Source organism: Rhyacophila brunnea, unplaced genomic scaffold (assembly GCF_057557595.1).
Source record: "Rhyacophila brunnea isolate RB1 unplaced genomic scaffold, BYU_Rbru_1.0 scaffold_22, whole genome shotgun sequence".
In the NCBI taxonomy this organism is placed as follows: domain Eukaryota; kingdom Metazoa; phylum Arthropoda; class Insecta; order Trichoptera; family Rhyacophilidae; genus Rhyacophila; species Rhyacophila brunnea.
Genome location: NW_028232882.1, coordinates 22,187,037 through 22,211,577, shown reverse-complemented (window position 1 = coordinate 22,211,577; position 24,541 = coordinate 22,187,037). Strand labels below are relative to the sequence as shown.

Genomic DNA, 24,541 nt, shown 5'->3' with positions numbered 1-24,541 from the left:
TGTTTCAATTTCATACATTTTGGCTTCATCTCTATAGAAGATGGCTTTTTTAAACATTTCTGGAATGAAGCGATTGCAGTACTTATAATATAAAGTGGTCCAATATTGGAGCATTGGAGAACAACAATTTTATTTTGTTTTTTTTTTTAATTTGACAAAATTTTAATAATATATCAACTCACCAGTGTAAAAGAATGTCACACTCAATATGAGCATTTCCTTGGTGCAAAACAGTCTAACAGCTCCGCGCAATGCAGCGACAGGTCCTTCAGGCTCCGGTATTATTTCTGTTTTTTCTGTATCACTTATAATTTCCGTTGGACATGCGAGAGGCTCTATTCGCCGAAGAGTTATCAGGAAGCCTATTCCAACTATGGCTAATGCGATCAGCACCCCAAATACCATATTTCGCGTCCCCGAGTCAATTTCGGCCTTCCCTTGAAATTGAATGTAGACAAATAGATTGCCAAGGAACATGCTGAAACAAGGAAAGCATATTTTAATGTAGGCGTTTTATTACATTTGATATTAATTCCTTGAAAGTTTCCAAATGTACATGCACGGAAAAATTTCATAAATTTGTAGCTACTTAGGGCTAAGACACACGGCGCTGCAAGTTGCTGTATTCATGCCGTTTTGACGCGGATATTAGGTTGGTTTGGCAGAGCATTGCTATGGGTTTAGACTGACCTAGTTACCGCATTGCGAACATGGCAACTTGCAGTACCGTGCGTCTTAACACTTCGTCGCTGTAGGATTGGTTTCCTGAATAGACCAAATGCTCAGGAGACGAAAAACAAATTTCATAATTCTATATTTAAATACATGGAGATATTTAAATTGTTGTTTTTCCAGCATATGAATGATGTATTCATTACCATTACTAAGTAATTTAAATAAAAGGATGGTTCTGGTTCATTTAGATACAAAAAAACATTCTGCATTAAAAGGTCGATTTCGACAAAAACGGATATTCGGCAAACCAATCCTATAGCGACGACTTATTGGTAGTGTATTTATCTCAAACGCATCCGTACTCTGTTTAATATTCAAAGTAGTAACTTAGTACGCATGCAGTCAGTAGGGGGGAGCTTTTTGTGAAATGAATAAACTATAACCAGGGGAGGGGTATTTTTATCAAAAGAATCATTTACATTCCCCAAGTTCAATAACCACACTATGGTGATCACCTTGACAGAAGAATAATATCGTCATTCAAACTAGAAAAATGTGTACAGACCTACAAACTTATCTAAAGAACAGTCAAAAATGGAACCACGAACTACCATATGGACGCCATTTTGAAAACGACATTCGAATGTCAGATTCTGTCCAGTTGCGAGTCTTGATTGGATAGTTTTCGACAGTGGCTCCCCCATCCATTCTTTAGATAAGTCTGTAGGTTTGTAACTCTGTTTTAATCTAAAATTGACTTTGAATGGCATCTAGTGGCCGTTGTTAATATCTACCCGTCTTGCAAATGATGTAATTACAAAAAAAATGTAACATTGTCAAATCATGGATGATTTAACTCTATTACCATATAGTTGTATACAAAACCATAAATTTTTTTGTCTCTTGTAAAGTAGCATTTTTGGAGTTCTAGTTTCAACGATGATATGACAATGAAAGAAAAAAACTGAGTACCCATCTCAAAGTTGTCTGTCTATCAAATTAGATCTCCTTTAATGTTTGTGGTTGCTTAAGAAGCGCGGAACACAAAATTAATGGAGATTGGCTTACCCTACTGGGTGTAGTATATCAAGATACGAATCTCGAGTGTGGAAAAATATTGAATAACTTAAGGGGGGACATGCTCAGCATACGTCAAAATGGAGCTTTTATGCTATTTTCAAAGCATGATCCTGGACATTCCTTAAACGTTGTAGATAATCTATTTATGTAATTTCGAAGCCTTATTATCATTGTATTTATTTTAAACATTTGATGACTGCATAAAGTATTTTTATTACATAAAATAATATTCTTTTAAACCTCTCGCTCTAATGTTTTAGAATAGTCATATTTCAGTACGTCCATGTGAAGTGGTGTTAAGATTTTTTTATATTTATTAATTCCCAGGATATTTATTAATGTCCAGGATCATGCTTTGAAAATAGCATAAAAGCTCCATTTTGACGTACGCTGAGCATGTGGGCCGTTAAACAAGTGTAAGGAATATGTTATTTTCAATGGTTACGTATATAATTATATACCATAATAATATGCATTAAAGTTTATCACGAAAATGTAACACGCATTCAATATTTGATGACGGTCGGCGCACTTTGTTTAATGGGGTCTTATTAATATGTTCTGTGTTAACAAGAAGGAACGGGAAATGGTCGCCATTACATTTCTTTTTTTTCTGTCCAATATTTTATTGTATTGTACTTGTACATACCAGTGACGAAGGGGTAGGTAGGCTGTTAAGATCCGATATAAATAGTTTTAAATTCAATTAAAACCTGCTTAATTCAAGCCATAGTAAACAATAGTAAAAAAATATCTGTTTATCTATAAAATATCTAATGCCATTGTCATTTTAGATATTTTATAGATACAAGAATATTTTTTTATCGATTAAGGTTTAGTTAGGCAGGGATTAACGAAATTTAAAAATCTAACACCATTTTGTAATATGTATTCTTAATTCAACGAAAACAAATAAGTGTGAATGAAAAAGTGTGGACTATTTTGTCGGATCGCCCATAACACATCTAAACTATTATGGTTTGGAGGCAACGTTTAATTGAATTTTAAAAATTAACCAGCACCACCTGCAAAATGACTGACAAAGTTTAGTGTGCACTATTTATGTCGAATCTTAACAGCCTACCTCCACCCCTCGCTACTGGTGCATACAGAATTTAAAAAGTAATGATTTTAACTGTCCTACATGTTTTTTTAATTATTCCTATCGGTAGACTACCAGTAATTGGAAATCTGCACTACTTCTACCTCTTCCATCTGAATTATGGTATAAGGACACTCCTCTTTAGTATCGAAATATATGGCACACACTAGATATGGCTATACTAGTTTAATCTGTGATTTTAATTGCTATAGTTAGTTTTAATTCTATTATTTAATTATGTTTTATAATTAATGATATATTTTCATTATTTATTATACACTGTATCAATGATACTGATACAGTATTGTGTTGGTGATAAAAAATAAAATACTACATAAAAATATAATTAAAATATATTAAATTCTTATAAAAAAGAATATAAGTAATAAAAAATTTGGGTCATCAACTTTTTAATTATCAAGTCTCAAGTGGTTGTTAAGTAAGTTTTTTTTATATTTATCTTGTGGTAGGTATTAATAAATTAATATATTGTGACAAGAATTAATATCAACTATTATAAAAATTATAAATTAAATTCTAAAGAAAAAAATACTGTTGTTGGGCTTGAGAATAAAAAAAAAATAGGTACTCTGAGACAAAAGATTGTCATAAATAAGTAGGATGTTATTATGTGAAAAACAAATAATTTAAAACGTCTTTTACCTGTATAAATCAGTATAATTATCTAAAAACCTACCTATTTATTTCACAATAATAATGATTATTAAAATGTTTGTTAACTAAAATAAAAAAAATATTTGGAAAAATGGCAATTGATTAGGATTGTAGCTGTCAGTATATTAGCGATCAAATATCTATTTTTAATGTATCAAATTATTTGACCGCAATAATAATTTCTCAGCGACTCATATAACGGTAAACAAGTTTACTGTTTAGCTGGATCAGCAGATTGATTGGCGATATGAAATACCGTAATGCAATGGAAAATTAGTCGAATAATCCTTTCCCATAGTATCATATTATATTATGACTGTAATAATAAATAAAATTCACAAGCTACTCGTATGTAAACCGCTGACTCGTTCAATATAATTATGTATGGGAATGTAATGTTTATGTATTACTTTTGACTGTATAAATAACGAATAATGATTTATCAAAATGTCACTCGAATCTAAGTACCTGGCTCGTAACTATCTCAGTAGATAATATGTACTGTCTTTGTATTTATACTATTGTACCAATCGTTACGCTGCAAATAAAACTCGCTCCTGCACACATCTTCGACTTCTTCATCATCATCCTCAACACCATAACCTACACATCGAACACCACAGTGGTGACACCAACAGGATGACCAAATATCTTTGTGGTACAATTTAACAGGATTAATGATCTTAAAAGCTTGCTTCCATGGCACTGATTAATACCAATCTATATTATGTTTTTTATTTATAAAATAGAAATACTTCCGCTTTTAGTATTTATTCAGAGTTCACAGAGAATACTTCAAACGGTACATGAAAATAGATTAACAAGATAAGATGACACGCTCGACCAAATAATCAGATGAACTTGCCAAAGGATTAGTTCAGGTAGGTATCACATTTGACAACTAGAAACCACACTTATCACTAGAAACAAATCTCGATAGTGTAAGGCGCTTAGTTTCAAAATAGCGGACCTGTATAATCATAAAGGGTCAGAGCTAATCAGATTAAGCTGACTGGCTTTAAGACTGAGGGATAAAAAATACGGAGTTAACATAATATAGTTAAATCATAATCCATCTACATAGCGCTTGCGGCGTCCAGTCAATGGGTCTCTTTTCGAAGTAACGCCGCTACATCTAAATAAAACCCTTCACAGGAAAACAACATGGCAGCTAAACTAGGCAATCATGCTAACATCTTTAAAATGTAGAGCAAAAGTTGACATCCTTTTTTCATGGGCGGCACAATATATATCTGTGGTTCTCACGTGAAATTAAACTGTGGCCGCACAATTGACATTGACAGTTCTATGGAAACGTCAGGTGGCCCCACCAAATTTCACTTTTGTTGTGATTGAAAAAATTAAAGCTAAATTTTATTTACTTAAAAAATGGATCAATTTATTTATAGACAAGTCCATTTAATAAAAGATATTTGAACGTTTTAGTATCTACATATCTATTTATTTAAAAATAATGTAAATGGTAAATTCCTCAATAGTCCTTTTTTCCTATCCGAGCCGCACGGCTGCTTCTAAGTTTACATCTGTCAACTGGGTTCGATATTTGTTTTTTATGAAGTGCATTACACTGAATGATCTTTCATTCACAATATACAGTAAGTAGTAGGACAATATTAATATAGCAATTGTTGCCAATTCTTTCACAAAAACACATTATGGATCATTTCATCGTGGAAAGAAATTTAAGACAAGTCATGTGTAGGTATTCAACCAATTTCATAATTTTATAAATAAATTTTTGAAATATTATTCTGTAAAGCGCTGGTCAGGCCAGGGCCGCACATGAGAACCACTGATTTATAACGTAGATAGTATAGTAATGATTATCACCTTAGTTTAATATAAAGAAAGTTTGGAATCTAATGAACGTTTCGCATGGCCCCCACAATGGGCTGAGAGGGTTCTAGCCTGGGGGCCCGGTGTGGCAGGTCGACCAGTTAAATGAGATAAACACCCCAAATTTGTTCTGATAGTATAAAAATCGCCTGCGGCGCTTTGTGATACAATTCGATGTGATATGATGATTTATATAGGTAATTACATAATAATTCACGCGTAGAAATTAATTTAAATTATTTAAAGGGTCGCGTGTTACTTGGTTACCACAAAAGGGGGTTACGATCCTTGCTAAATAATTGAATGCAGATTTATATACTTAAAACAAAAAATTGCTAAAAATACACTGAACGCCCTTAATTTTACTCTGCGGGACCCTGGGGTTCCGTTGAGGATACCATTTAGGGAACACTAAATTGTAGAACATCACACTGCCCTTAACCATAGTGATATATATGGGAGCCCGCCAAACATTCTGGCCTGGGGGGGCCGCTTCAAGATGTGGTGGCCATGACGTTTCGTATCATTAGAACACTAATAGAGTAAGAAATAAGACGCTGGCATAGAAAAGTATAGAATATACACTCTACGTTGGCTCATTGATATGGTATGGCACTAATAATCTTTTCTTTATGCCCACCATCTTTGTCGTTATGACTTTTTGTTATGAGTTATGAGTTATGAGTAGGGAATCCAATCCCGAGCCAAAATTCTGATCCCGGGATTTCGGGATTACAATTTGACAATCCCGGGATCCCGGGACTGGTACCGGGATTGGCATTTTTTCCATTGTTTATATAAAAATTTTATATTTACAAATAACATTGATAAAATCGGTCAAAAATAAATCTAGTATAATTTATACTATTTAAAACATTTATTGTTAATATTGTATACGTTCAATCTTGGAAATACACAAGTTTAACGGAGTAAATAATATTGTAATATAAATAATAATGTGAATTTAATGGGAGATTGCTGTTTCTGATAGTAAAGACTTAATGAATGGATTAGCGAGATTTAAAATAGTATAGCAAATAATCATGGCGTACTTATGGCCTTTCCGCTTCATAAATCTAATAAGTCAGCCAAATCTGAAACTGCCGTAAAACGTATGATATCATGGTGGAATAACTTTGTTAATAGTGCGAAGCATTGTTTTTTTCCAATCTTTCAATTTTTAATAATTTATGTGAAAAAATAAAATGAATCGGCAACCTACACATGGGTATAAATCAAACTTCATTCAAACTCAGTTTATTTCTAATGTACCTAGTTATTTTTTATTAAAAGTATTTTTTCTGTTATATTTTCGCTTTTAGTTTATTTTCCATAAAAATGGATAAAAAAAATCAATCCCGAAATCCCGGGATTATGTTTATCAATCCCGGGATTCATAGGTATCGAAAATAGCTCGGGATCCCGGGATCCCTAGTTATGAATGATGTATATATCACATTAAAAAAATTCACGTTTCAGGTTTGTTTTGTCTAAGTAACCCTTTTTCAGCTTCACTTTTATTTATTCAGGCTTCATCTATATTATATAGAGGTTCTACATGGCTTTGTATTAAATTAAGATTTAAAGCTCGGAAGGTAGCATAGCATCAACATAGTGGTGAGGTGAGGGTAGTTTTCGTTAGCTCAGTCATAGTAGGTGCATTTTAATCGAGTCTATTATTCATTCTGTATATCTGTGCAGGTTATGTTCTTTCTGTATTTAAATAAAACGTAAATAGAAATAGATAACGTTTATTTTACCAGTTCTAAACATCAATTTAGACATGAATTAATGAAACCTTCAGAGCAACTAAATCGACACTGGGGACATAAATTTAAACGAATCAATGACATTGCAATACAAAATACCGACCAGAATTAACCACGGTCATCTATATAATATATTATGGCAATAATTTAAATTGTAATGACATTAATGTCATTATTTATTGAGACACTTAACGAAAAATACGACTATCCCCTGTATATTAATTTACTTGGGGTCACCCTCAAATCTTGCGAAAACACATTAGTGTCCCTATCTATAAAATGATAGACCCAAACAATGCAAATTTCGTTAACTTAAAAGTGAGACTTTTGTCTTGACGTGCTCAACAAATATTTGTGTCCGAGATAAAGTTCAATGACCGATTTCGTACATCGTTATAACATTTTATTTGTTTTAGATAAAATTAAATTTAATGTATATAATTTAAAATTCAAGTATTCGTCAGACAGCCAATAACTTAGACGATTTTACGAACCGCGTATTAACATAAGTAACTATATCTACAGCAAAATAATATATTTTTTATTGGAATTGTTTTGTAAAATATCTTGTATGCCCGAAGAATTTTTATAGTAATATACTTTTTACTTTATCGGCAATACAATCAAATAATATGTTGTCCGCCTCCACAATTTTCTGTCTACCTCAAACTCCTTTACCGCATTAGGTTCAGGGATGCTGTGTTTTTCTCTATGTCCCAGATGACGTCTATCGACCCTTATTTTTCTTTTGGTCTATTGAAGATGAGTTTCTATGTTAGGATGTTCTCTCTGCTGGCTTTCAAAAATTATTCACTGTGGATTTTAAAGGTTCAAGATAATAATTTGTAGCTCAATAACCTGTGTTCTGGTGTTCTCTTGCATCCTTGAATAGCCGTGTCTACATTTGGGCATTTTTTCGTTCGTTAGATGAACGCATGTCAGTGCATCCGCAGCCTGCGTATTTCCTCTCTCAAACCGGTTTCAAAATGGCCGTTTTTCGTGAGGAAAGTGCTATAGCACGTAGTCCCATCACTGATGGACTTCTTTTCAAAATCACGTCAGTGTTATTTACCAACTGAAAGATTACGCGAAAAAAATATAGGTAATAGTTTATTGCACTATAATTATACGCCAAATAAGCCAAATAAGCCAAATAAGCCAAATAAGCCAAAAATACTATAAATTTGAAGGATTCAAAACGAGAAACGTGTGCCATAGTTTTTTTTCAAAACACTAATTTTTACATATTTGCATTAAAATCAACAAAATTGTGAACTATTAGAGACACGCTTTCCTCCTAAAGAAAACGCAAAACTACTTGGTGTTAAAACCAGAATTAAAAAGTTGACGTGAAGTGATCAAATGTAGACAAAGCGCTCAACCTCCCTATCTAGAGTGTCCACTCTCCAATACTGTGCCCTAAGCCAGCGAATTTTGGCCAGTCTCTTCGTGTAAGTTATATTGAACTGCTGGACATAGCAAGAATATGTCCCCTTGTACGGCGAGATAATGTATGTCTTATGACCTATGTTAGTGATAAAAACTAAGTGAAGAGAAAGCATTTGCCCCGGCGAGATACGTGTGACGAGCCTCCGTAGACAAATAAGTGAGTATGAACCTACATAATATACACAACAAACAAGATAATTATGAAAAAAAATAATATGCTAACGCCTCTAATATGCTAGAATACTAGATGAAACCAGTACAACATTTATTTTGTAGTCTTCAAACCTTTTACGTGTTCACTCTGCTATTCCTATACGAAACCGCACGGGACTGATGTAACAACCATACACGTTGGAGTTTAAAGAAAGAATTTATAGAGAAAAGAAAGGGGTTGGACTGGCACAGCTAGTCACGGTGGCATTAGTGTCATCTGTATCAGCATACTTAATATCAAGATTTGAATGCGATGATGATTCTACGGAGGAATCGAGATTAACCTGCTCTCCATACGATGCTGCAAAATGCTTTAAAATGGCTCGGTTACATGGGCCTCACAAGGGCGGGGGCTGACAGGGCTCTAGCCTGGGGGGCCTGGCGTGGCGAGTTGACCAGATAAGTGAGATAAACACATATTACCAACTTCTTTTAATAGCAAAAAAGTCGCCTAACATTTTAAAATATGTAGTCGTCGTCGTGCGATGATATTTTTGATTATTGTGTGTCGAAATCCATAATTCAAGTGGATGTATTAATAACACAAAAAAATCGCTAAAAATACACTGAATACCCTTAATTTTATCTCAATCACTATTTGGAAATTACTACTCTAGAGCGTCACACCGCCTTTATGCTTAGCGATAGGTAGGGGGCCTATCCTAGATACTATCCTGGGGATGCTATGTGGGGGCCATGCTCGGTTTATATAAAGTCTGCGTGGCCAATTGGGCCCATGTGTCGACGGACAAACAGCTCCGCTCACTACATGGCCCCCACAAAGGGAGGGTTGACAGGGCTCTAGCCTAGGGGCCCGGCGAGGCCAGTCGACCAGATAAGTCAGATAAACACACAAAACAACACAAATTTGCTTTCATAGTAAAAAAAAAAGTCACAATTTTCCTTCAATAATGTTATTACATAAAATTATATGGTTGTACGATAAAAAATTTAGTTGTGTATCGACACTCGTCAACTCCTAAATTCAAATAGATGTATTAAAATATACAACACAAAACACTAAATATACACATTAATTGTACCGCTTATACCATTTGGAAAACGCTACGGTAGAGCATCACACTGCCTTTATCCTTAGAGTCTTAGAGATAGGTAGGGGGACCCGCCAAAGATCCCAGCATGGGGGCCCGGTTCAGTATGTGGGGGCCATGGCTCACTCAGAATGTAGTAATTTCGTTATTGTTTTTCTTTGGGTGACGTTTTCTATCGAATGTTGCAGTACACAGCCCTATCCTGAGCCAGTCGTATCAGATCCCTGACGCCTTGGACAATTACCTGCTTACGGAGGTTTCGTAGCCACGAGAATGTCTTTCTACCTACGAGTTGGAGTACATCATACTTCTCATTGCGGAATATTGACCGAAGCATGCAGCTTTTTTGCACTCTATTGTGGCTATAAGCTCGTCTTAAAACGTCTTCATTGGTAATGTGATCTGCCCAAGATATTTTTGTGATACGCAGATACAGTCTCATGTGGAAAGCCTCCAGTCTTCTTCCCTTCCACACTTTCTCGTTTCCTGCCCAAACTATCAAACATTACTTGTAATGCGATCATGACCCCAACAAGTGGGGCTGACAGGGCTCTAGCCTGGGGGCCCGGGCTCAGAAAGGGCCCGGCGTGACGAGCCGACCAGATAAGTAAGATAAACACAGATCACAAATTTGCTCTAATAGTAAAAAAAAGTCACCTGCGGCGCTATTTTACTTGGATAATATTAATAATAAAACTATTTGGTTATACGATGAAATTTTTTACTGTGTGCCGATACTTGACAACTCCATAATTCAAATGGATGTACTTGTACATATTAAAAATACGAAAAATTCGCTAGAAATACAATATTTGGATAACGCTACTGCAGCCCGTCACACTGACTTTACCCTTAGAGATAGGTAGGGGGGCCCACCAATCATCATATCCTGGGGGCCCTCTTCAGGATGTGGGGGCCAATGCGATACATTAATAATACGGACTAAGAATGTATGCAAGAGTATAAGTATGCAGACTCAATTATCCTGCGCATATATTATATACACAAGGCGGTTATTAAGGGTAGTTTATCATATGTATCTATTGAGGCGGTTAATTGTTACAATAAGTTGACCGTCTGAACTGTCAAAAAGTGCGACGTTTTAACAGCATCTCTCTTGGCTGTGTTAACTTTTAGAGCGAGATAGACAGTTTTTACAGTTTAGCTTTAGACGGTTAACTTATTGTAACAATTATCGACATAAATATGATAAACTACTCTCGATAGCCGCATTATGTGTAGAATAGAATGGAGTACTTTCATCACAATAATTAGTCCGGATAATTTTACATTCTACTATGCATACTGCATAGTCTACTATCGTAGTAAATCGCACAGAAAACGAACGCATATTTATAGGCCTGACAATATCTGTTCTTATTGTTGATCTGGGAATAATATTGATTGATAAATATACTTTTTAAATTATTAAAAAAAAACTCGCTAATTGGTTGCAATATTTTGCAAAACAAGAAGTTTGCGACATACGTAGCTAAAGTGATTTTAAAATGTTTTGAAAAGGCAGACAATAATAATTATTGAAAGAAACTTTGACATATAAATTACGATAAAAATATCAAAATGGCTATTTTAGGAATTCGGCTGGTATTGTTTGTAATGAAATCAAAAACATCTGATTCGCGCGGACACTGGGAATGGCCCGAAAATATAATAATATGTATATAAAGATAATCAATTCATAATAATAATATACATTTTTTATCTTATTGCGGCCTTAGAATCGAATAAAGATATTCATTTGGGTTAATTTAAAAAGGTTAAGGCTACAAATAATTATTATATTCCCGCGTACTTGAGAATATGTCAAAGGAAGACACAAATAATTAGTGTAAACAAACAGCTGATGAACGATGCCATATCAATAAAATTAATATAGCTAGTGAGTGGCTACACAAAAATAAGTCAAAGACAAACTAAGCTTAACAACCTACTTGAGATACCAACATTGGGTTAATTTATAAATGTTAGTTAATTTTAATTACCTATCCATTATCTATGATTAGATTGTTGATTTGATTATAAGTGATTTATTGTGACTAAGGCCAATAAACAATGTAGTAACTATAATTAATTACATATCTATTGTCTATGATGACAAGATGATTCTCTAAATCTAATTTGGAAAAAATCCCATTGACACGTCATACAAAAAAATAATTATAAAAAATGGGAGCAGTAATCAATGCATTACAACATTATTAAATGATTAATCCCTTATATCAATTAAATGCTTTGAAGTGGTTTACTTATATTGATGGACTGAGATTATGTTTTTTTTCTGGGACAGTCTTGTTTTCGATTATCACAGATATTACAATTAATTATTTGTGTTAGTAGTTCTCATTTTTAATTAACTTATCCTTGAAGTTTGTTTGTTTAATCTAATTTATAAATATGTGTGCCATTTAGCAAATTGTTATTAATTTGGGGACACGGTTCATTTAATAAACATTCTTTTTTGTTAAAATAAACATTCATTATGAAAATATTTGTCTAATGAACATTTTTCATCGTGAAAAAAGCATACAGGTCCACTCCACGGAGTGGATGTTACACTAACATACGTTTCATCAAATACAAATCATTCGAATACCTACTTAATCTGAACCAAACAAACACACACTGAAAAAAGAAGTGTGATGATACATTTTTTTGCAAGGTAGCCATATAGGCAACGCTGACATTAGTGAATATGGATAGTCATGGCCCACACAAGGGGGGGGGGGGCTGACAGGGCTGTATCCTGGGGCCCAGGCTTAGAGGGGGGCGGCTTGGCAAGCTCAATATTATGAACAGACAACAAAGGCGACTTAATAAAACATTGACTTTTGTATTGTCCATCCATATTGATCTATCTTATACTAAATCCTTTAGAGCAGCGTCTCCCAATTTTTTTATTTCTTTTTACCATGTCCGATGCTAAGAAGAACATACTATGGGCCTCCACGGGTGGAAGTTTGTATTAACAGATTTTTGTTTTTACGAAAAATGGATGTTAGCCACCTGTTCAACCTATTAGGTTTATACTCTGACTTCGAATAGGTACACATTTAAAAACAATATGTGTATTTTCCAGACCCAGAATTTTATACTGAGACTCACAATAATATAAGCCGACGCGTTAGACGCGTTAGACGCTCGTGGACTAATTTAGTCGCACAATAAAAGTTATAAGATTTTTCTCTTAATTAAATGATATTTATAGTACATAATATCATATTATTTATTTATTATCATTAGGTAAGAACAGTAAAAAAAGTTATTATTATTATAGTTAGTTTATTACGCGTATATCGTCTCTGTTCTGGCAGAACACACGAACTGGAAAATACTAGTTTTAAGTAATTTGACTTTGAAGTTGTTAAAATGTTTGAAATGGTCTCTTATGTGAATTAAGTAAGTAATCGTAAAAAGGATGACTTTAAAATAAAGACTGTTTATTTATTAAGAAGGTTTCCAGACGGTAATGTTTGAAATAAGGAACATTGTATAACTAACTCAATATATTGTCATTTTTTGAATTAGTGTCTTCTGCCAGAACAGTGACGATATTATCTATATATATATATATTTATATATGTAGCTACGCGACGTGTAGTATGTATTCGCCGATTATTGATTGCATTATAGTCCTCTATAGTTCCGCGGAATACCAATTGGGAAACACTGGTGTAGAACATCACACTGCCCTTAGCAATTAGTAAGGGAGCCGTCAAAAATCCTAGCCTGGGGGCCCGTATCAGGATGTGGGGCCATGTGGATAGTATTCTTGCCGAATATCAGCAATGGAGACCACGAAAAATTAACGATTCGAAAAGAGTGCAAAAAGATAACCACAGGGGGTCCATGTTATTAATTAAAACGTAATCTGTATACATGCTTCTTTATCAATAATACTGTAACATACAAAATTATTACCTATTCGTTCATAATATCATATCTGTAATAATATAATTAATACACTGTCTTTGTGTGAAGAAAGCGATACACAAATATTATTGCAAGACATTAATAATGTTGATAAGATTTGATAATTATACTTATGTTACGAATTATGACGTTTCCGAGAAAATGAAAAAAAAAACATGTTTGGCAAAACTCAGATTAAATCATATATTTGTAAAAGAAATCCTCGGTCTTAAAAACTCAGACTATTTTATCAAACTTAGTTGTTTTAGCTTATATCTCACTGTTACCATGGGTCCAGTGGCGGGTAAGCCAAAAATCTCTTCACCACCGAGCTGCGTATTGCCAAACCCTACTTATTATAAAGCAAGGCGGAGGCAATTTTCGCGCCCATATCGATGTAGGTTTTGGCGATCGCATTTCAACGTCGCCCATACATACTGCATCTCCAAATCCTACTTAACGGAAATCAGTACACCGTTAGTTTTGTTTCGTTGCGCGTGAGTAGGATTTGGCATTAAATTCTATTGCCAAATGCTACTGCGATGTAATGATTTTCGATAGATACTTTCTTATAAGTAGGGTTTGACAAGTCGCCACCGGGATGGGCTGCGCAGCAATGACACTGAGCAGTATTCTTGACGCCTAACATTTTAGACACCGGAGAAACGACAAAAAGTAAAAAATAGTGGGATTCAAACACATATCTTTCGCTTGTCGGACGTGTGCTCTAGTCACTAAACAATCGACCCAAGTGGTTTCCTTGATGATCCCGTTAAGATCTTTAATGGTACCTACTAACACGATGTTCCTAATACTAGTGGCTTGTTGGAACAATAGCCCCAATCTACGGGTACTACCCTTGGCATTACTCACTCGCTTCGCATTTAGTTTTTTTGCACTCATCTTCGGACCCATGACGATTATAATATAAAAAAGATAAATGGCTGAAATTTGCAACATTTTTTTGTCCCGCCCAAAAAATCTTTTCACATATTGGAATGGACGGTTTAAAGAGAGAAATGTACAAAGATGGTCGATCTATCGTCGATATACGTCTATAGAAAATTTAACATATTAAGACCGTACATAAGTGAAACGGCAAATAATTTTCAACAGTACGTGGAACGAAATTTTGCAGTCGTCGCCAGTCAGATAGCGATAGCCGACCTGTTCGCACGTCAATTTGTTTTGTGATGGCGGAGGAATATATTCTTAAATCGTGTAAAGATGACTAAAAAACGTTCCGCATGTACTTGAAAAAGGAAACATGTCAATGAATATACTATTATCATTGCGAATATAATAATAAACATAACATTAAAAGGACACATGCTGAATTTTTATGACAAATTATATTTCGTTCGGCTCGCGTCATTTGCACAATCCGCGCATCGCCTAATCATGATATTTTAAGACCATGCCTCAGCTGAAGTATAGCCTTAAACATTACGTTATCTTAGTTCATTTTGCACGTGTTTTGAAAGGGGGGGGGGGGGGGGGGTAGATGCTCTCGCGCGGGACGGAGCCCCATCAATAATATATATATATAATTATAATTTTATTTTAATATAGTAATCTTAAACACCTGTCAATTCGGCGCCTATGGTTAATCAGTATTTTTATAATGAATTCAAATACATAGGTACTTATTATTATACTTATTTGGTGAGAATACTTTATTATAAAAACGTTGATAAGAATATATTATTGTCATATCTGCAGCAAGCAGTAAGCTACACAATAATACTGATTATTTTCAAAGTCCCGTCATAAAAACACTGTCTTGGTTCATCAAAATTTGACATGGCGCTTCTAAAATCAAGAGGTCAAAACATATATCGCATATTGTTAGCCGAAAACGCAACACATCTCGTAATTGCGTATTATTATTTTATTGTGGGCTCGTACGTTATGTTTACTTATCAATACACTCGCTAATGCAGCGGTTCCTAATTGTGGTTTGCAAAACGGTACATCTTCTAACTGCATAAATACTCCAGTCTTTTTACGTAAAAATAACCGTTTATTTCGAAATAATTCCTCTACAGAGGACACTGCATAATATATTGTGTAGTGCTAGTTCCCAGTAATAACATACAAAAATCAAAACTCGTATAAATATGATGTAGTACAGCCAACTTAGAAAATGGCGAACGATTTTTAAAAAAATCAGCTATATCTTATTAACGGTTGAAAATATTTAAAAGGTATTTCTAATAAAAGTTAAAGAAAATTAAATACACATCTTTAATAACAGTGGCGCACCCAGGATTTAATATGGGGGGGGGGGGGCAAGGAGGAGAATATAAATTAGTACCATGGGCTCTTTTTCTTCTTCATATAATTATTTTTACATATTTTCACAAACGGCGGTATATTTATACAGTTTCTCCTAATTTTTATTAAATTGGAGGCATAACGGCGTTAACCGTTAAGCGTATCATCAGCGACTGGCGGATTGGAAGTGACTAACAGCCACCATGCTGGACATGTGCGCCTAGTATGCTAAAACATTACTCAAATATTATCGGCTATGCTGCCCGCTTGGTCTAGAGAGCTACAATATTTATGCCGAATTCCACTGAAAAAAAATGTTCTTTTGACTTACACTACCACCGACTAGTGGGTGTAATCGTTCTTTTCGTCGAATATTTATCGTCGATTTTTGGTTTTTTAATATTGAGGTTCCAAAATATTAATTGAAAATGAAAGTGCATTTAACTTATACACAAACATACTCAACACAACACAGCCTAATTTCTCGTTTATCGGTCTTTTGTCTATTACACTCGGTGTACCTACACCATGGCCCCCACATCCTGAAACGGACCCTCAGACAAGGATATTTGGCGGGCCCCCTACCTACCGCTAAGATTAAAGGTAGTGTGAAATACTACATTAACGCTTTTCAAATTGTGTTTAGTTGAAATTAAGGGTACTTATACGGTGAATTATTGGCGATTTTTAATACATCTACTTTAATAATGGAGCTGTCAAGTATCGACACATAATAATCAGAAATTAGTAATAATCACAATTATATAATCTAAAATGTTCATGGCCATGAAGTATAATAGCGCTTTTTTTACTATTAAAGGTAATTTGTGATGTGTGTTTATCTCACTTATCTGGTCAACCCGACACGCCGGGCCCCCAGGCTAGAGCCCTGTCAGCCCTCCCCAGCCATGACCTACACTACTACGGAATTCGGGTGGACGCCGAGATTTTTTTGACAGTTCCATTAAGGATTGGGTTTCTAAAAAAACCCGACATTAGTGTTTCGAAATTTTTGTGTTAGAAATTAAAATATATTTTTTGCCGTGTTTTCATTTGTCTAAGCCCAAGGTACAGTTTATTGGCTTTCAATTATTTCAATGTTTAATATCATTCTGATAATTTTCATGTTTGCGGGGTGCCAGGGCCCCTTGCCCGCCCCCCTGGGTGCGCCACTGTTTAATTAGAATATTTTTATCGTATCTGCAATGGTTTCCGACCTGTAAGGTTTTTGAATTTTGACTTAGCGATTATGTTAAGACATTCTTTAATTCAATGTGCATTGTTTAACACAATTTAAAAATAAAATGGGCGATCATTTAAAATCTGACACAGTCTTCTAAGATGGCGGCAGTAGCGCTTACTAGAAACTAGTCCTACAGGTAAATATGCAAAACACCCTCTGGTGGCTTAAATACAGGTAAAACATTTATTGTAAAAAACTTGTTTCATTTCAACATTTCAAAAGATAAAATCCCAATATGACATGGGCTAAAAGCAAACGTTTACTTATTTAGCAGTTTCATTAATAATCATGAATGGTTAGTGGATTGATACAGAACCGAATAGCTGACAATATGTCAACTCCGTAAAAGTAAATTCTATACGAGGAAGAGAACCTTTCTCATTTTCTCCCATAATTGGTTACATATCTCTTAAGATAATATTATGTAACAACATCTACAAGATGGCATTACAAACACTATTCCGTGTTATTATAAAATAAGTAGGTACAGATTTGTAGTGTTGGGCCGTGAAAAGCAAGTAAAGCTTGAGAAACGCTGTTTTAAGACAATTACCAAGTAAGCTTCTTCATCCAAAGAATCAGTTTGAGGGAAGCCACTAATAAAATAGACCCCAAGTTCTAACTTGTTGTAAGTGCGTTTTATTAGTTTTGTGTAAATTTAGTTCGGAGGTTGGTACACAGTAAATATAAAATATGGAGATGCCTACTGAAAAGAAACCAAAACTACACATAAATAATTACAGGATAAAAAGAACTTTTTATATACAACGTTTTTAAATTTTCTGTTCAATTATTATGCTCAATATGCTCAACCTTGTACTTGATATGAATTGTCATTGTGTTGTTAGTTGCTAGGACCACCCACTTAGCAACCAATAATAGTGGATTGGATTACGGATTTCTTCCGAAATAACTTTTCATACAAAACAGAATTTACAGAAAATGAATTCAATTCTACTAAAAGATGGCTAAAAGTATTAAAAGAATGCATTGGCATCGTTTTCTGATATATTCTAAAAGTTTCAAATGTCTAGCTAGTCGGGAAGTTAGTTAAAAATCGATTAAAAGATTTGTACTGGATAAACAACCACACCGGACAAATAAGAATACGAGCTAATAAAAACGTTGTAATAACTGATTACAATTCATTTTTTTCTCCAAACAACAAGTTTGGTGAAGTCAGTGGCAACCATAAATAATTAAATTGGATAATTTCTGACTTCTTCGTGTATCAGTGGCGGTGGGTGGGGGTAGGCTGTGGAGATCCGACATAAATAGTGCACACTAAACTTTTGTCAGACATACTTATTTGTTTTCATTGAACGAATAATGAAAATTGCAGATTGTGTTTGTTCATTGACATAATAGATTAGAGATTAAAAATTGTCTTATAACTTAATAGTATCTATAAAATATCTAAAATTATGTTATTAAATCATACAATATTTTAGATATTTTATAGATATAAGAATATTTTTATCTTATATGGTTTGGTTTAGGCAGGGCTTTAAAAACTAACCAAAACCATCTGCAATTTGTATTTTTAGTTCAATGAATATAAATAAGTATGCCTGACAAAGTGTGCACTATTTTTGTCGGACCTCCACAACCTACGCCTAACTCCACCCTTCGCCACGGTCATGTACTGTCATTTCCCTCCATTTTGGAAAGTGACAACACTCTCACTTTTCTTCGTTGTGGTTTTTTTCCGTCTGGATTTAGGACTTGGAGGTGAACAAATAACACACCGGAATTGTTTTGGAAACGGCAAGGTATATTTACGTTAATATATTCTAAATGGTTACATTTTTATACAAATTCTTTTCAATTTAATTTTGACGGATAGCGAGGTTAACACTGCTTACTGCGTTGCTGTCAAAAATACTTCTCCCACTAAAACAAACGGTCGGTACGAGCCGTACAAATGCGGCGTTGCCATTCGTATTTTTTTTAACGGCATTCAGACAATGTTGCCGGTCAGATATTTAACATTATTTAATTATTTTCGCAATCAACCCTTACTATTTGTTGGATTTGATACCGACTCGACTCAGATACACAGAAACATCCCCGAATGGGGACCATTCGGGGGTGTAACATAAACGAAGATACAATCTTAGTTGGTGTAATTGTAAAATATAATACGTATTATATTTATATTCTCACCTGGTTTGAAGCATAGCCCAGAATATTCCGGAATTTCTCGAGATTGTCGCTGCGTCACTGTTGAGGGTCAAGTAGTTTCCTTGCCCTGTCCAAATGACGGCCGCACCAGCTCCCAGAACGCAACTGGCCGCGTAAAGCAGCCATGTCTTCGGGAACAGGAATGTAACGATGAACAAACTGAAAAAAAAAGGATAATTTAATCAATTATAAACTATTACTGGTATCAAAAATAGCGACACCAGACACCAACACAAATTTTGTCATTAACAGCGAACCAATCGAACGTGTGACCCATTATAAACATTTAGGTAGGTACATGGGTCAATGAGAAATGGGACCAGTCTCAGGAAATAAAAACTAGAATTGAGATCGCAAGGAGCGCCTTTCTCAAAATGAGACGCCTCCTTAGCAATCGACATCTTAACCTAGGACTGAGACTGCGTATGGTACGTTGCTATGTTCTCTCAATTCTTTTCTATGGTATGGAAGTATGGACGCTAAACTAAGAGATGTCACGGTGACTTGAAGCTTTCGAGATGTGGCTGTATAGGCGCATCCTCAAAATTACTTGGACTGACCGGATGACAAATGTTGAAGTTCTCAATCGAATAGGGAAGGACCGAGAAGTTCTACGTAGTATCAAAACTAGGAAACCACAGTACCTCGGCCACATTATGAGAGGACAAAAATACAGCATTCCCCAACTTATCATTCAAGGAAAGATCAATGGGAAGCGTAGCAGAGGACAGTGCCACATTTCGTGGCTTAAGAACCTCCGTGATTGGTACGAGTGCAGCTCCACTGAACTGTTCCGGGTAGCAGACGACAAAGATAAGCTCGCCTTGATGGTGGCCGACCTCCGCTAGGGGATGGCACAATAAGAAGAAGAATAAATTCAAATTCCATCAAGTACGCTACTGACATTATTTACTTATATGATTAAAAATACAGCAATAAAGGTTATACGGTTAATATATTTGGGGGTGGATCTGCCCAGCTACTAAGATCTCAATACTGAAATTAAATAAATATGCAACCATCTGAGGATATCTGCGAGAAATTGTTTGGAAGAATAGGCAGCGAAGAACGAATTGTTAAAACTTGCATCAGTACCACAAATGGATTCAAAGTTGAGGATGTGGTCCGGTAAAGAAGACAAAGATATTTGCGAAATACAGATGGGCTAAACTAGGATCACACGCACCGCACTATTGTAGACGCAGATCTCACTAAAGATGGAAGGTTGTGTTTTAATTTGAATATGCGCAGATGCGATTTAGTCTAGTGCGCAGGATTTACGCAATAAATGTGAATATTGTTACGTTTACTATCATCGACTGTATATCAAATATACCTATTGCATCGTTTTCTCTCGCTTGCTCCCTCCGAATATATTTTGTTTCGTGTCAAAATTATTGAAGCTCACTGTATTGTGGTATAATAAGGTATGAGGGTGCACATCTCGGGTATGGGAAAATAATGTAATTTTCAATAGTTACGTGTGTTTCGTTTGAGGTTTATGACGTAAAGATAACGATCATTCAATATTTTAGGACAGTCAATTCACTATATTATGTCCCGTCGTTTTATGACCTAAAATAATAAAAAAAACTACTAGGTACTACGCTCCGTAAGCTACGCTAGTTCCCAATAATTTTGTGTTTCATAGTTACATTGTATTAGAGTAACATCTGGTAATTCATTATTAATTTATAATGATGTCGTCATGGCATAAAAAGAAAACAGTGAATCGCCTTCCTAAGATTAAAAAATATAAGTATTCCTACACATGACAAACAGAACGAACTTATAACTATACTATCTGAAGTACCCGGCGTCGCACAGGGTCGCTTCGTTGATTCATTTATCTTAGATACGAGGGTGGGTCAATAAGTCCTTAGAAAAGCCGACAGGTGGCGCGACTAGTACTGCAAGCGGTTTGTTTTCATGCAGCGGCACTACCGATTCAGTATGCTGCGAAGTTTCAATCAGATTGGTCGGATTGTTGTGTGTTTCTCGTACATTTAAAAAAAAAATTTGCTTGTGGAAAATGGAAAAATGGAAAATGGAGAAAATTGAGTTTAGAGTTGTTATTAAACATTTTAATATAAAAGGGTTAACAGCAAACGAAATAAAAAATGAGTTGGATTTAGTTCACGGCATATCTGCTCCTTCACTTGCAACTATTTATAACTGGTTAAATGAATTTAAACGTGGTCGTACATCAACAAAGGATGAACCACGCTCAGGACGTCCTGTAGAGGTGACTACACCAGAAATGATCAATAAAATCCACGATATGGTGTTAAGTGACCGAAGATTAAAGTTGAGTGAGATAATTGAGGTTACAGGGATCTCAAAAGGTAGCGACATTTCTATTTTACATGACAAATTGGGCATGAAAAATAGTTCTGCAAGATGGGTGCCGCGTTTGCTCACAGTCGACAATAAACGCAATAGGGTGGTGGCCTCTAAAGCCCTGTTGTCGCTCATGCAACGCAATCCGGATGAATTTTTTCGTCGCTTTGTGACTGTAGATGAAACATGGATACACCACTATACTCCCGAGACGAAAGAACAGTCAAGGCAGTGGATTGCGAAGGCAAACCATGTCGAAAGAAGGCGAAAACCGTAAAATCAGCTGGTAAGGTTATGGCTACTGTATTTTGGGATGCACGTGAAATTATTTTCGTTGACTATTTGGAAAAAGGAAAAACAATAACAGGGGATTATTATGCATCTTTATTGGACCAGCTAAAAAACAAAATTGAAGAAAAACGGCCTCATTTAAACAGGAAAAAAATCCTCTTTCATCAGGACAATGCCCGTGTTCACACATGTTTACGATCAATGGCTAAAATTGAAGAATTGAAGTTCGAATTGGTCGACCACCCACCGTATTCGCCAGATTTAGCCCCCAGTGACTTTTTCCTTTTCCCAAACTTAAAAAAATGGCTAAGTGGACAACGTTTTTTTTCAAATGAAGAAGTCATCGATCGGACAAATGCTTATTTTGAGGACCTTCCGAAAACTTATTTTTCTGACGGTTTAAAAAAAATTGAGAAACGTCTAACCAAGTGTATTGAGCTCCAAGGGAATTATGTTGAGAAATAAAAAAAAAATACAAAAATAAAACCTGTTTTAATGCTTTTTTCTAAGGAATTATTGACCCACCCTCGTATTAAAAAAAAATAAAGAGTAATTATTGTTTTAATAATAAAATATCTGTGTAATACAATATGGCAATATGAAAATAATTCTAATAGGAGTAAATGTCAAACAAAAGAACACTAAATTAAAATCAAATCCAAATTATGCAAACGTTATAAATAGTTTTAATATGTAGTAAAAAAAATTCAAAATTGGATGGAACAAACAAACAAACTTTGTATTTTATATAATACTGATTTAGAAACCTTCGCGGGTGTGCCCACAACAACTCATCAAAGTTCCATTACATACGAATAAAAGAAGATAGAATGAAGAAGAAGAAGCGGGATAAATCTAAAATTCGAGACCCCCACCACGCACTCCGACTCGTCGGCCTCCGTCTACTGTCCAAATTTTGTCGAAATCCGACTGGGCGTGTGGATTTGTATATAGGTATAAAGAAAAACCTACACGACGGTACAAACATCCAAATATATTTTCGAAATTGTAGTACCTATAGATGTCATCGGGTCTATCTTATAAAATTTATAAATCTAATTTTGGTCAATAATAAAATTATATTGTTATTGAACACGCTAGTATTATCAAATATATCTCTGCGTGATTCTAACAAGAAAACACATTTAATCATTTCAAAAATCGATCCAAAAAACTTTTAAATTGTGTCTATACAATGGAAAAAATTGTAAACCTTTGTTTTCAATTTTTGAATGTCGAACTTTTTTGAAAAGAAAATTAGAAGGTTTTGACTGTCTCCAGAAAATGAGGTTGTATGCATGACATTTGCAAGATAGAACGACGATAGTATAATGTCATATTAATTCTCAAATGTCATGTACAGAGAATACAATTTACCCTCTACGCCTGATGCGTCGACGGTATTCGTAGATCTTTACACTCTACGTTTCGTAGCGGTCCGTTACTATAGATTTCACCAAGGCTCTATGCATGTTAGGATACTCGTACGGTACCATCTGATCACAGTTGCATTTAAAACAACGGCCTGAAGGTTACATGATCGTTTGTCACTGTTATTATCCTAGTCCTAAAAAAATAATTTAAATTTCGAACAGATCTCCGTGTTATACCAAACCAGAATGTCCAACCTTGACCTTATAATTACCATCCATTCATAGCATAGACAAGGTAGACCTACACACGTAATAATAATGTGCGTGCGGGCAACATTATTAAATGCATAACGTCTTATTTTTCTTTAATAATTGGAGCATAAATTTGAAATGTTTATAGGCAGTATACCTACAATACCTAATAATATAATTAATTCAAAGAAGATAATGAAACATACTATTATTATTGACATGCCAAAAGTAATATTTCTGATAAAAAATTAAACATCGAAACCCTTTGAATGCTTTTATTTTTTTTAAATATGTGGGTGTGTTGCAATGACATTATTAAAATGGACAGTAGCTAGCAAGTAAATTCGCGCATAGCGACATTCGCACGATGATGATTTTATATAAAATTATATTGATCGTTAAAAGAAAATTGATTAATATGTTTTAAAATCAATTCGTCCACAAAAACTATATCTATCGCACATACATACATACACAGCGATTATAATTTAGTTTTTTTTTAAATACACCTTAACAGGAAGACTCAACATCCGTATGTATATACATGTATAGGTAGACGTCACGAATCAGGAATTTATAGCAATATCACCTTTATTGTAATGGCGTTAGAACAGATTATGCCATTCGGCAGACCCGACAAAAAAGTGACTGTCATTTTTTTCCAGATGCTTCGTCCATATTAATGTCATTGGTGTGTTGAGATCAATAGAGTGAAGATTGCTTCGATGATGGCTGACGATTAATGGAAGAAGTAGCAAAAGAGAAACTGGTAAACCTAG

General features: G+C 34.8%; 1 protein-coding gene across 2 annotated transcripts in view; it reads right to left on the bottom strand.

The window, feature by feature from the left end:
• Positions 1-24,541, bottom strand: part of LOC147070217 (UNC93-like protein MFSD11) — a 74,813-nt gene that overhangs the window by 4,081 nt on the left and 46,191 nt on the right. For both annotated transcript variants that reach the window (XM_085949697.1, XM_085949696.1), the window contains exons 3-4: positions 19,489-19,665; positions 183-478 (exon numbers count right to left, since the gene is read on the bottom strand). In XM_085949697.1, coding sequence (XP_085805823.1) covers positions 183-478; positions 19,489-19,665 — 473 coding nt within the window. The remainder of the gene's footprint in view (positions 1-182; positions 479-19,488; positions 19,666-24,541) is intronic.